The sequence below is a fragment of the Alosa pseudoharengus genome, unplaced genomic scaffold, assembly GCF_046254945.1.
Source record: "Alosa pseudoharengus isolate Yale_2024_CS ecotype anadromous, Long Island Sound unplaced genomic scaffold, YU_APseudo_1.1 YU_APseudo_1.1_scf_2, whole genome shotgun sequence".
Lineage (NCBI taxonomy): Eukaryota > Metazoa > Chordata > Actinopteri > Clupeiformes > Clupeidae > Alosa > Alosa pseudoharengus.
The window spans coordinates 32,272,918-32,287,411 of record NW_027468663.1 but is presented as its reverse complement, the minus strand read 5'-3'; the positions used below and the strand labels follow the sequence as shown (position 1 = coordinate 32,287,411).

The following is a 14,494-nucleotide window of genomic DNA, read 5'->3' as shown; positions in this document are numbered from 1 at the left end:
GTTCACGAATCAACGTTCCAAGTTTGGTGTCAATACGAGAAAGCGTTCCTAATTATAGCGCCCCTAGTGGTCAAAGTACACCAAATGTATTGTGTGTCCTCAGAATCGGGTCCCTAGTCCATATACCAAGTTTGGTTTTGATACGTAAAGGCGTTACTGAGATATGAGCTAATTTCCTGTATCTCTAGCGCCCCCCTAGTGGTCGAAGGTCACCAAATGTATTGTGTGTCCTCAGGATTGGGTCCCAAGTCCATATACCAAGTTCGGTGTCCATATGTGAAAGCATTGCTGAGATATGAGCCTACTTCCTGTGATTATAGAGCCACACAGTGGTCAAAATTTACCAAATTTCTTGAGCCTCCTCCTAATTGGGTCCTGAGCCCATGTAACAAGTTTGGTTTTGATACGTGAAAGCATTGCTGAGATATCCCTTCACTTCCTGTTTGATGGCTTCGCGGCCAAATTTGATTGGCTGTTACGGGCGAACGGTTTCAGGTTTGAAGACAAAATGGGATAACTTTTTTGAGGCTTGGACTGAAGATTATGTGTGTCAAGTTTGGTGTCAATCGGACAAACTTTGTGACCTGTGAAAACTTTTAGGTGTTTTGATTAAATCCAATATGGCGGAAAATCCATCATGGCGGAAAATGACGTCATAGGGTTGAACTCGGCTTGGTCCAAGGATTCCAACGATACATCATATTTGACAATCGGGCCAACGGGTCAAAAGTTACTTGCATGAACGCATGTCCAACTTTGGCCTGTTGGTGGCGCTAGAGTGCTCGAGGTGCCGACTTGAAACTTGGTGAAATTAATCAGGGGACTGTGCCTAATTTATGTGCCAAATTTTACAACTTTTTACCAGTCTATGGGCTGCCATAGACTTCCATGACGGAATAATAATGGGCAGCCGTGGCCCACTGGTTAGCACTCTGGACTTGTAACCGAAGGGTTGCCGGTTCAAGCCTCGACCAGTGGGCCGCGGCTGAAGTGCCCTTGAGCAAGGCACCTAACCCCTCATGCCACCGTTGAAGCAGGCAGCTCACTGTGCCGGGATTAGTGTGTGCTTCACCTCACTGTGTGTTCACTGTGTGCTGTTTGTGTTTCACTAATTCACCGATTGGGTTAAATGCAGAGACCAAATTTCCCTCACGGGATCAAAAAAGTATATATACTTATACTTATACTTAATAATAATAGGAAAACGTAGAAACACAATGGGTGCCTTCGCAGCTTTGCTGCTTGGCCCCCAAAAATAGAAGACAAAAGGACAAACACTGCTTGAACCACAAAATCTAATTTGTTTTCATTTAAATTGATACATTTGCATATTTACATGTTTTATCTGTTTAAATATAATGTTTTATTATCATCAAAATAATGTTCTGCACATAGGGCATCTTCATATAAACAACAATGTACATCTACTACAGACTTAAAGTTAAGAGCATGGCAGAAGAAAGTTTTGATGTATAGTTGAGAATCTGATTGTGCTCTCAAATTAGACATGCAAGAATGTTAAATCCGACAGTGCACTGCCTCTACTCCTGGCATGCCAGTAGAGTGCTGTGGATCTCTGTGAAATTGGGCCTCTCTTTAGCATTCCTTCGCCAGCAACTGAGCATAAGCTGGTAAACTGGGTCAGGGCAGCAGGCCGGCTTGGCCAAATACACCTGGAAAGGTACAGGAGAGGTACAAGTCCATTCATTATATTCTACTCTACTAATCTTTGTTTTTTTCCACCTTCAAACAACATACAGCTGCATATGATAACCTTTTATGCCTATTCAGTTACATATAGTCATCTCTAAAAATCTTAATACAACCAAACAAACAAAAATATGTAATTCCTAGATATGTTGCTGTGCTCCATATTACAGTATTAATCAAATATGATCTGTTAGTCAGAAGCTGGATTTGAGAGCATACATTGTCTGATGTGTAAGGTCAGCTATTGACGTTTTGCCTGTACAAATGATCAAACTGGAATTTTGGCGTCAAGAGTCAAGCAAAATCTCATTCAGCCTATCAGATGTAAGCTAGACCGTTAAGATACAGTTTAGCTACAAAAGTTATCAACAAGGAAGAATTCCTGTCACACTGCAACTGTTTTGTCAGCACAACAGAACCATTTAGACTGCACTATGCAAAGCAGACAGTCAATATAATAGAATAATATTAATATTAATATTAATTTCAATAGCTTGAAAGAAAAGAAGTTTGTTTAATGTGTGTCGATGCCTTACTTGCTTATTTTGGTCCCTAAAGAACTCTCCGGTGTTCTCGATGACCTGCTCATCTGACAGGTTGGAATAGGGCTGCTCTTTACAGAGGGTCAGAGTCTCCCACAATGTCACCCCAAAGGCCCACACATCACTTGCCATGGTGAATTTACCCTGGGAGAGTATAGTAGTACAATCTCAGGTGACAGCATTCACCACATACCCAGAGCCTTTCACAAGGACTCCAGGATCGTTGATAAGACTTGTGACAACCTTACTTTCACTGAAGCCAGGCTGACAACACCAAGTTCAGTTAGGTTCAGTAAGCAGGCGAAGAATGAACTCTGCTACTGTTTCTGTTGCACTTTCAAGTGTGATGTTGAAATGGTTTAAGAGCTCACCAGTAGAATGCTCTCCCAGGACATCCAGCGAATAGGGAGCACTGCTCGCCCCTGCACGCGATAGTAGTCTCCTCTGTAGAGGTTTCTGCTCATGCCAAAGTCAGCGATTTTGAGGTTGTTGTTCTCACCCACAAGGCAATTACGTGTGGCCAAGTCCCGGTGCACAAAGTTGAGTGAAGACAGATACCTCATGCCAGAAGCAATCTGCATGGCCATACCACACAGAGTATGGTAGCTGCAATGGGAATATTTAGGTTTATACATGAATGATCTCAAATAATGCATGTTACTATAGTCTAAAGCAGGGGTGGGCAACTAATTTCCCCAAGGGGCCACATGACAAACTGGGATTGTTGAGGAGGGCCGGACCCAAAATACCGAACTCAAGTCTGAACTCAATTCTGTTCTATTCTGTTCTTGTATAACATTAAGTAAATCATATGGTTTTGTTTACTAGTCGTAAGAACAGATGAAAATGTGAGGGAGACAATATTTAATCTATGTCCAGTATTTAATCCTCATTCTCTAAAAAAAAATTTTGACATTAAATTTTTTTTCAGTTTTCAAAGACTGATATAAAAAAGTACTACAATATCTATATAATTAGGCTAGGTCATGAAAATGTGAAGGAGTCAGTACAACCGATAGGCCTGTGCCACCATTTCATAAACACTCAGCAATATTTCATCATTAAATCATTACCATCATTAAATTAACTCTATGCAGAATTACACTACGAAAATGTGGAGCAGACAATAATAGGCTGTCATTAGTTAATCAACATGCACAAAGAAAACGATTTTAAAAATGTAGGCTATGTTTTTGCTTTAACTTTATGCACATAACTGTGATTGGTCAACTCGCTCTGTGTGTTGAGCCGGCTGCTTCAAGCAACCTGTGGGTAGTAGCATCATACTAGTTCGCTAACATAAGCTTTGCAAATAAACTCAGACATTTGGTTACAATTACGGGGTTATCCAATTGTAAACTGTCTATCTGCCAGTAACGTTTTGAAATGAACACTTCGTATCGCCAACGAGCAGCAGTAGTTCGTTCTAACAACCTTTGCGGTGGTGAGCGACGCAGACATAAGAGACAAAACTTTGAAAGGTTTACGCCGACGTAAAGGCAACTGCATTGTGTCGACGCAGAAGCATAAATTCTATTCACCAGCACATCAGTAAGGGTGTTTACGTCGTATCCACGCACAAATGTATGGGCGTACAAATAGCAGTCGCTTTCAAAATAAAAACAACGATATTGATTTGCATGCATTATCTCTATGCTAGGCTCTTGACTATTGTTCTTTAACGGACCTTACGCGGGCCGGTCAGGGAAAGGCCACGGGCCGGATGTGGCCCGCGGGCCGTATGTTGCCCATGTATGGTCTAAAGACAAGTGGTCTGGCAGAGGTGATGTTGTACCTGATAGTAGGTACCTCACTTGGGGCAGAGGACTCATCCTTGAGCTCATGGCGAGAAAGGAACTGATTGAGGTCTCCGTTCTCCATGTACTCTGTGATCATGCAGAGGGGGTCGCTCTCCACACACACGGCCAAAAGGCGGATGATGTTAGGGTCCCTCAGCCTAGACATGATCCTGATCTCCTTTAAGAAGTCATTCCTGAGCGGGGGCAATATAAGTTGGATTCATCTGAATATTTAAAAAGAATATTTCTACTCAACATTAATTTTACTACTAACCTGGCATTTTTGTCTGCATCCTCTCTAAGGGTCTTCACTGCCACTAAGATCAGTTTGTCTCCATTGCCTCCAAAGTCTTCTTTCAGGAATTCCTGCATGCCCTCTGCTTCACAAAGATGAACCTAGGAGAGATTTGAATTTGAATTCATGTTTATTTTATTTTAAATATACTTATTCCTAGCCTGACGAGCCAGACCCACATCTGCCGCTAGGGTGCGTCTAGATTTCTAGCTAACTTATGCCTGTTTGCTTCTCTAAACGTGACAGGAGTTTCAAGAGCAATGAAACGGCAGTGTAATTTTGGCAATAATGCCCGTTTTTATTAATCTCTTACATTTACCTTGTCTTACAGCTATACAGTGTGCACAGTAACAACCTCTCAGTGAGTTGAGATCCTTTCTCACTCACCATGAACAAACTTTGGGTCAAAGGTGGTAGATAAGTCAACATGAAGTATTAAAGACAGTCACTGCTTTCCAGAACTGGCCCTGGTGTTTTGTGAACTTTGTGAACCCAACAACAGCTGAATCAACAACTTGGACATCTACTGCATGCGGGACTAAAACAATGTTTCCCAACCTTTCAACTTGCAAAAGAGTCTCTCTTGCTCCCCCACATGGACATCTTATGCAAGTGCATTCAATTGAAATCATGAAATCAAGTGTGGACCACTCAACTCCTAAGCTAACTTGCACCTAAAATGGTCATTCCCTTCTTATTAAACTTTTTCTCATTTGCAAATCCAGGTTTATAGACTGAGAGTCCTGATAGTTGACAATGGAACACAGGAAAGCTGAAATGGTTCACTCTGATAAGCATGCAGCTGTAGACTGCCTCTTACCTCCCCAAACTGGCCTTCCCCCAGCTTCTCCTTGAAGGTGAGCTGATTCCTGGGGAACTCCTCCAGGGCCCCCTCTCTCCCCGGGGGAATGGTCAGGCACACAGCAGCTATGGAGTAGCTGGTGCTTCCAGCAGCAACGTTTCCCTCGCTCACTATGTTAGCTTCAGCATAGTGTGGTGCGTCATCAGTGGAACTTGTTTGGGGTGAGCTTGATGATGATGTATCTTTTTCTGTAGATCAGTGTAGATAATATGTATTATATAAATACACATACACATATGCACATACACACAAGGTTTTCAAGGTTCTATGAATAAATCTCTGATGAAGATGTCTCGTTTAGAATACACTCTGAGGATCCATTTTCAATTCAGAGCCTTGTGGGTTTTTCCATAGGGACAGCCATAGCACTTCTCTTCATGAAGGAATGCATGCACTTAGAAATAATAAATAATACATACACATTCGCTGTGACAAGCATAGCAAAATGTAACTACATTATTCTCTAATTTCCCAAATCTAGCCCTCACCAGCATCCTCTGTAGACTGGCCAAACTCTGGTAACTTTCTTATCAGGTGAGATGGCTCTTGATAATCAGATCCAAGGGGGAAGATCCTTTCATATGTAGAGGTGGACTCCACCTCACTGGACAGAGAGGAACGGCGATAGGAGAAAGCCTCTCTCTGGGATGACAGGCGCGCCGTCAGCTCATCGTCGAGCATGCGGCGAGACGCCTGTAGAGAGTGGATACACTGGGGCATAAAAAGGTCTTGTCTGCTTTAGAGTGGGAATCACTTATCTGTCAGTATAGCACCTTCCATTGTAATGTTTTAGCCATTTACAATACAGCGTTCATTTGTGTATTCATTTGGAAGAGCTAAGTACATTCATTTGTTTTTCCTGAGGAAAATTAAATCATTTTAAGGTTGACCGTTATATCTTGGAGCTGTTTTCTAAAGCCGTTCTTCAGAGCATCTTGTCTTTAGGTTTGATTTGTGTTTTTGGTAACATGTGCAAGCAAGATCAGGACAAGCTGCAACACATGATTAAAATGGCTAGTAGAGTCATTGGGTGTGATCAGACGTTGGCTGCTCAGTTGTGTAAAGATCTAATATTGAGCAAAGCTGAGCGCATCCTCAGAGACCCTACTCATCCACTACACAATACATTTCAAGTAAGTCAGCGGGGCAATGGTCCAAAGAAAGTTAAAATGAGCTAATCATTTGTCCAGCAATTAGGCTCTTAAAGGTAAACTATGCAGTATTGGCAATTTCCTTAGGCCTACTGTTTTCTCGGTTTTTGTTTCTTTTTCGCTGGCTCTGTCATGACGAATGTCTGAGAAACTCCATCGCTACTTTTCTAGCCGGTGCCTGGCGTGTATTTGAATGCAGTAAAGCAATTCTTTACACTCGCATCTTGCATATTAAGCTTAAAAGCCTGCATAGTGTGCCTTTAAATGTGTGTGTGTGTGAATTATTAGGCTTATTTATATTTGGGATTTTTTTGTAGGGTTTGTGGGTGGGTGGGGGGGGGGGGTGGGGGGGTCAGCATATTGTGTATCTGTAAGTTTTCTACAGTATATGTTGTGTGTGTTTCTGCGCCTTGACCACCTGAATTTCCCCTTTTTCTGGATAATAAAGTTAACTTTGACTTTGATTTTGAACAGCTTGTATATTCATAACTGAAAAGTCATGTCTGAACCAGCCTACAATATTTTGCTCTTCAGCACTGATTTTGTTTGAGAGTGAGTTTAGTTAGAAACCATCAGTGGCCTTGAGGCACTTCTGTAATGACTAGGACCAAAGCAACAGCTGTAGGCATACCTTCTCGAGCATCTTCTGCCAAACCTGACGCCACAGGATAATGATTATGATGGCCAGCAGAATAACAATGATGGCAACCAAGCAGCCAATCAGAATCCTAGTGTTGCTGTCATCCACCTTATGTGTCGGATCATCTCCTGGGAGATAGAAGGATATACAGTACAACAATATCTGACCAATGCCAGTTGTCTCACATTGAAGACATTGCCTTTTACTATTAGTTATTCTGGTTAAAAGCATTTGGTTAACGCGCCAATTTTGTGACAAAAACAGCCAAGAGAATTAAATGTTTACATTTTCAAAAAAGATACAGTAGGGGGCACCATTGTGTTTTCAAATATAGCAGTGACTCTAAGCCAAACTGCTGGCCACCTTGTAGAGAGACAGGACTCTTCAGTTCATTTGGATGATATGGATATCACTTACCTGGGTGAAGGCCCGTTGTGTGGCCTCGCTTACGAGGGACCAAAGAGGTGTTATATACTGCTGTATCTATAAGAGTGCATGGGAGGCCATACATTTATTATACTGTTGATGTGAAATTAAGTATTCTAAAAATGGTAAATAAAAGCACATAAGGAGAGGAAGGTTGGAAGAGGTATCCTCATTCAGGGAAAAGATTACCTGACTGAAAAGCGATTTCACTGAACATCATCCAGGCATCGCTAAAAGCAAAGCGACACCTAATGGCACTGGCCATGTGGTTGCCCAGGGCAACAGTGACAAAGCGAGCACTAGGGCTGATCTTGTCCACCCTGGGTCGGAATGACACGGGATTGGGCTCCCATTCTGTCTCAGAACGGAAGTAACATGTTGCTTGCCGGAATATCCTCACACCCCAGGTATACATGTTGTTGCAGTGGACCTGTGGGATTAGAGAGCAAGCCTTACAGTAATCTGTAGAGAACCCTTCAAAAGTGTTCTTTCATAACAACAGAGGGTACATGATTATTATTAATGATCCAATATCCTTTTTGGTTCTGATCTAGTGAACCAACCTTCATTGAGGAGAAGTTTCTCACACGGTCAAACTCAAAGGTCATCTCCACATATCCACTGGGGAAACTGGCATTGGTCCAGCCCACATAATCATATCCTGGCCACACACCATAAACTTGGCTCAGAGTAAAGTCATCCAGACCCCAGGCTCCATCGGTCAGCTGACCAAGGCCCTCCGTCAGACTAGAACAAAGAGAAGGAACATTACCCTACTGACAGTCACCAGAATACCTTACTGTCACCTCTGCATTCATTGTCTAAATCCTACTGTCGGTCTACTGTCAAACAATTGATTCATGAAGTCTGATTAATTTGATCCTGATCATTTTCAATGGTCTAGCTTTACTTAATTTAGGTCCCTTTACAATTGCCATTGTTGTCAAAATCGTTGTATATCAGTATATCACTCCTTCAAAGACAAACTGCAAGATACCTTAAATGTCTTAACCCTCTATACCCCAATAGAATTTTACAACAATGATCCAGATTCCTGGAAATTCCAAGAGAAAAGGGCAATTTCAGAAACATTTATAACCAAGAATAACTAAAAAGCTAATGAAAAGTGTCCATTGTAAGTTTCTTTCAGTTTAAAAATTAGAAATGGCTCTTTCAAATGATTTATATTGAATTATATATTAATGTTTTCCATAGACGGCCATAGGCTAAACAGATTTCATTCCGTCTATTTTCACAGTATGCACCTCAGGTGAGGACAGAGGGAGGTTTACTCACTGAGATGTGTTTGTGTGTACACTGTGTGTGTATGTGTGTGTGTGTGTGTGTGTGTGTGTGTGTGTGTGTGTGTGTGTGTGTGTGTGTGTGTGTGTGTGTTTGTGTGTGTGTGTGTGTGTGTGTTTGTGTTTGTGTTTGTGTTTGCATTTCCTACTAAACTTTAAGGGCAGCTCACCTGTTGCCCATCGCACCATCATACACTGAGTCATTCAGGTCGACTCGCTGGCCTTTCAGCGTCATCTGCTGTCCATTTGGACCACTGTAGGACACAAGGCCATCTTTTGCAAAAGCAGAGGATAAAGAATTTGTCAGATTCCTCCACGGAGTGTAATGTGTAATGTAAGCATTAATTATCTGATAATCTTGACATTTTAAATGTTTGTTTATGGCTGTTGACAAAAATAGATAATTACTGTATACCTGTGTTCAAATGAATTAAAAGAAAACATAATTTCTCTGTATTTCACTTCCTTCCCCATTTCATATTCCAAAATGCCCCTTATCAATGTATTACCTCCTCAAAGGAGGTTATGTTTTCGGTGTGATTTATCCATTCTACAAGAAGTAGTATAACAGAAAAACTACTGGTAGAAAGATGTAGCATATACCAGAAGAAAACACAACATTTTACATCCACAAAATGTTCATTTTCACTAATGTAGTGAGATTTGGCCTTTGTGATCTCCAACTGGTCCTTGGTTTTAAAGTAATTTAATGTAGTTTAAGCAGTCAGATGCAATTTGAACAAGCAGTCAGATGCAGTTTAAACAATTATCAGACAGGGCTATGTTTTTACCACTTTTTTCAAATAATTTCCACAAGGCTGTAAATTTTTTTTTTTCTTTGAGAAACAGGGTTCCCACCTAACCATTCGCAGCCATACAGCTCCACCCTCATGCACACAATCATAGAGTGGTCCGTGACGGGCATGAAACGGACAAAGCGAGCGATGATGGGAGGCTCCAAGTCCTTCAGCACCACATCATATGCATTTCTGTTCCCTTCAATGATCTGTATCAAGGACAAAAGGTCTGCAGTCAATTGTAATCTCTACACTGACAACAAATATTACTGTAAGAACAAGCCACATAACCACAAATGGATTATAGCATCGCCAGCCTTGAACCACATTACACCAACAGTGAACAGTTAGAGGAATATGTCTGCTCTCTATGAAGCTATATGAGGCTTTCTGTATAATCATGTTAGTCCTAGTGACCATACAGTCTAATTCATATAAACAGAAATGGAAACCAGATCACTCTACTGTTTGAAAGGAGGTCTGGTTTGTTCACAGCAGTAGATCCAACACGATGTGTACCTGCCTCCCTTTCCGATCCCTCCATGCCACCCAGCGGGTGCCATCTCGGCTAAATTTGATGCGGTAGCGTTGGGCAAACTCATTGCCCACACCGTCGGCATGGCGCCCCTGGGTGCCCACCAGCGTGACAAAGTGTAGCGTGCGCAGGTCTATCTGCAAGAATTCCTTCAGAGGCTCCTGCTCGCCCATCACATCTGGACACCACGCACCGTCACCATCATCAAAGTCCAGCCTATGGGGACATCAAATATGTCATGTGTTCCCATGTAAGGAGATGTAGGCTATACACGTTAGTGTGTGTGTGTGTGTGTGTGTGTGTGTGTGTGTATGTGTGTGAAACATTAGATGTTAGCTGCATGCTGAATATTCAGGGGGTGTATAGCATGACTTTGTGTCCATCTAGGTACTATGTTTATGTTTCTTTAGTTCAAATAAGTTTATATGTGTGCGTGTGTGTGTGTGTGTGTGTGTGTGTGTGTGTGTGTGTGTGTGTGTGTGTGTGCGAGAGAGAAAGTGAGAGAGAGATCTCAGCATGAGTGCATGTCCATGTATATGTGTGCGTGTGTGTCCGTCTGTATGTGTGTGTATGTGTCTGTGTGAGTGCTTGTGTTTCTTTAGATGTGTACGTGCTCTTGCCCATGCATGCCCACCTGCCATATCTGGCTGCAGTGGACTCTGACCACTGGCTGGAGGCAGAGATGTCCTCGTCCTGGATCTGCCCTCCCGCCATCCCCAGAGGGTAGCGACACACGCCTGCAAACAGCAGCAACCCCACAGTCAGACCAGACTAACGCGGCTAACAGAAAGTCCATTCCACACACTTATGCTGAGATCATCCAGCGCTTTTAGACACTGAAATCACAGGCAGGCAAAGCATAGGAGGAAGCCATTTTAAATGAGGAACCTAAAAACTGGAAAGTTTTGACTACTTGTTTTGAAAATAAATAACAAAATGACTTTATGAAGTGGCTGTGTTCAGTAACTGCTTCAGAACTAAGCAAACACTGCAGTTTTAAGATACGTTTGTTCCCATTCCAAGAAACGACCATCAATAACATCTTATTACCTCAAACTTCCTTTTCTCTGAAGTAGGCTTTTTTTTTTTAAAGCAGCATTACCACCGGTACATACAGAACCACTGAACCAGGCCTCACAACAAAGAGTAAGTCTACACAGCTCGGCACAAAGTGTTATTGTAGGTGTTGCGGTTTTGTGAGAAGTCCATAGCTAATCAGGAAACATGGGAATTGGACACGCAGTGGCCTCTCTCCTGCCCAGCCCCACACCCCTCAACCAAAACAGCCTCAGTAGCCCTCAGCAGCCCACCAGTGAGGCCTCAGCTCCTTCACAGGAACAGAGGTACCTTTATGTTAGTGCCAATGCAAGCAGAAGCAGAAGCAAGAGGCTTTGTATGCCATTTCCTTATTTTTCATTCTTTCACAGGAGCCCGGCTGTCCTCAAGGGAGGACGAGAGCGTGAGGAGGAAGGTGAGGAAGAGTGGGCCTGTGACTCACATTTGAAAGTGGAGATTGTTTCACCAGAACTTTGTGTGAATGACAGCATTTCTCAAATTGGCAACAGAACCCTTTGTGCTGTTTGAAATAGGACAAATGAACCTTAGCATTTAAGATGTGATGTTTTTCTTTGTTATTATCTTTAGCTCTTTGAATATGTTTTTTTCCGTTCTCTTGAGAAGCCTATCGATTTCACCTCTGCATCACTTTTTTGTATCCTCTTTTCACAGAACACCTACCACCCCCCACTGCATCCCTGTGTATTTGAGGCTTGATTGACATGCTCAGTGCATTTCTCAAAGCCGCTCGCAACCCTGCATGGGCTTTAGGCCGACGTCCAATCAGAGAGGTGGTCTGAGCCGCTCTGCGGGGGCTGCGGAGCGACTCAGCAGGGTAGCGGCCGCGGAGCCGGACAGCCCGGCCATGAATGGACGCCACTGTGCGCTGGGCGGCAGAGAGGCCGCTGGTGGAAAAGTCCGGCAGCAGGCGATGAATGGGACCTTTTCTGCGCACCCACACAGCTCCTGTTGGCGTTGGCAGGCACAACAGACACCAGACCCCCGGTGGGGTGTCCAGTCCACTCGCCTCGGGCCCTCGGGTGTGTAAATGACCCTCCTGTTAGCTGTCTGGCCACTGGAGCAACACGCCACTGCATCATCACCACTGAGACGAATGAGCAGTTTCAGGGAAAACCATGTCAGGAATTCCATTCCTCAGACCTGTTTCCTTATGAATATGACCATAACCAACCTGGTATGTCTCCACAAAGGGCCAGTAGCATATTAAGAGTATTGGCTGCATGTAAAGGATGTCAGATACTTACCTGGATTTACCTGAGGATGTGCCACATCAAGCAACAGTGGGAGGACTAGGAGGAGTAATTGCCATTCCCGAGGCAACTTCATTTCAACATCTGGATAGTGATTATCCCTAAAACATCAGACAGAAAATACTTTTAACAGTTTTAAAAGTGTTTAAAAGTTTAACATTTCCTCTTTTGAGAAAAAGCACATAGTCAACTCATTTAACCAGTATACACACATAAATAATTATGACATGAAATAGGTGAATACATGAATATAGTTTCATACACCCTTCATAGCATGTTAAACAAGCACACATACAAACACACCAACCTCCATTCTAGATTAATAGCTGTGTCAGAACAGTAATATTTATACAACAGATGTCTTAATCCATCTGAACATGAAAGGCTTTCCATAAACATTTCAAACTCAAACTGTTTTCACAGCTGGGCGATTTTTAAAAGCTAACTATGGGTACCTCAAAGTCAAGCTGTTGGCTTGAAAAGTAATTTTGGCAAAAAACAATGTTAGCAATAAAACTAAGAGTGTAATTCTCTTGACTATATTTAAACGGAGTCCTGTTAGAGTTGCCTGGTTTACTGGGACTGAGAGGAGCACAGTAGTCCTCTTGTAGAGGCAGGTAATGGCATAAAAATAAAATCCACTGTGTACATGGTGTTTATTTATCTTAGGGAAAACCTATAAATGCTGGTATGTAAGTATGTCTCCCTTGATAAGCATGGGAGGGAGGGGTGAGGGGTGTTGTATAGCATATACAGTCATTCCTGAGGTGAGGGGCAGATTTCTCACCCCTGTGCAATGTTTTACTATATTAGCTGTGTGCTCTACCTGTGAACACTTGAGAGCATACTTTGTCTTCCCACGTGTCATGTCATATTAATGTGCCTGAAAACAGTCAATATTTTCCCAGCCTCAGTACTAGATTTTATTAAATTCATTTTAGAGATATTGATAATTGATTTTATTAAAACATTACATTGATACTTTGCAGTGAAAACATAAGTATTGAGTTTCATTTCATTCTGAAATTGTATGTCTGATTATATTACTTTGTTTGATGAAAAAAAAGGCATTTCAGCTAAAATTTTCAGATTTTTTAGAGATAGTAGGACACTAAATGATTCTGAATGTACAATGTAAATGTCCAAGAAGTATTACGTCTAAGCCACAGATAGCATAACACTGAAAATCAGTCTGTGATTCTAGTATAATACACACATTGAAAACACACAGTAGTTAAGGGTCCAAACTTACATTTCAAATGTTGAAATCCTCAAGACATTGGTCCAGACTGTACTGATGATATTCCACTGTTGTGCGTCTCATCTGGACTTCTTCAGTGCGAGAGCAGGGCACAGTCAGAAGCTCTCCGGCTAGTGGAGAAGTAGACTGAAGGAAGTTTACAGTCCGAGCAAGGCGGGAGAGATGCCAACAGCCCCAGAATTCCACCTGAAACACAGAAGGTTTCAATTATGTCCCAGAGTGGCTGTTTATAGCATACGTTTAGACGGCCACAGAGTTACTGAGAAAAAAGGAGCACACTCCAGCCACTAGTTCTATGCTGGGACAATACGTTTAAGCCTTCCTCCAAAAAAATACTGTGCACTGTAGTCAACATGTACATCATTTAATGTTCCTGCAGAAAGACCTGTTGCATTTTATGGGTCCACTTGTGTTCAAATGTAGTATTAGGATACTGTCTTTTCCTTTAAATATATTGTGTGTGACTGAGCCATAGACAGACAATGCTGACACTAAAAAGTGTTACTGTAATCCTCAATCTTAAATATCCAGTTAAATATGTCAGTTTAAAGGTATTATTATCAATTGACAATACTACCATGAAACAACTGCAAGCAGCTACTTATGATCTGTGATGTAAACTGGTATTTCCCCCCCTCTTTTTAATATATAATCTGTAAACTGATAATTATAATTTACTTCCTAAACCTCATGACAATATAATATTACATGCTGCTTGAAACCTCTGATGTGTGAAAAATTAAATCCCCTTGGGACAATAAAGAACCTAACCTAATAAACATTCAGTTTCAGATTCATTCAGTTTTCCTTCATGTTTGCATAGACAATTGAGGAGACACTGAATAATA

General features: G+C 42.0%; 1 protein-coding gene across 1 annotated transcript; it reads right to left on the bottom strand.

The window, feature by feature from the left end:
* Positions 1-1,286: 1,286 nt before the first annotated feature.
* Positions 1,287-13,806, bottom strand: ddr2b (discoidin domain receptor tyrosine kinase 2b). Its single transcript, XM_076295938.1, has 17 exons — positions 13,638-13,806; positions 12,380-12,486; positions 10,693-10,795; positions 10,043-10,274; positions 9,585-9,732; positions 8,897-8,999; positions 7,989-8,172; positions 7,615-7,855; positions 7,417-7,482; positions 6,991-7,127; positions 5,697-5,901; positions 5,167-5,396; positions 4,326-4,447; positions 4,048-4,245; positions 2,624-2,858; positions 2,247-2,396; positions 1,287-1,673 (listed from the first exon to the last, which is right to left on the bottom strand). Coding segments are annotated over exons 1-17 (2,595 nt in total). The 5' UTR covers positions 13,640-13,806; the 3' UTR covers positions 1,287-1,541.
* Between the last annotated feature and the right edge of the window lie 688 nt (positions 13,807-14,494).

Excerpts from the sequence above, each read along its gene's own strand:
- ddr2b (XM_076295938.1), bottom strand. Across the intron at positions 9,000-9,584 it reads GTATGGCTGCGAATGGTTAG|ATGGCCTTGTGTCCTACAGT; the intron begins GTGGGAACCCTG and ends CTTTTGCAAAAG. Across the intron at positions 4,246-4,325 it reads GATGCAGACAAAAATGCCAG|GAATGACTTCTTAAAGGAGA; the intron begins GTTAGTAGTAAA and ends GCCCCCGCTCAG.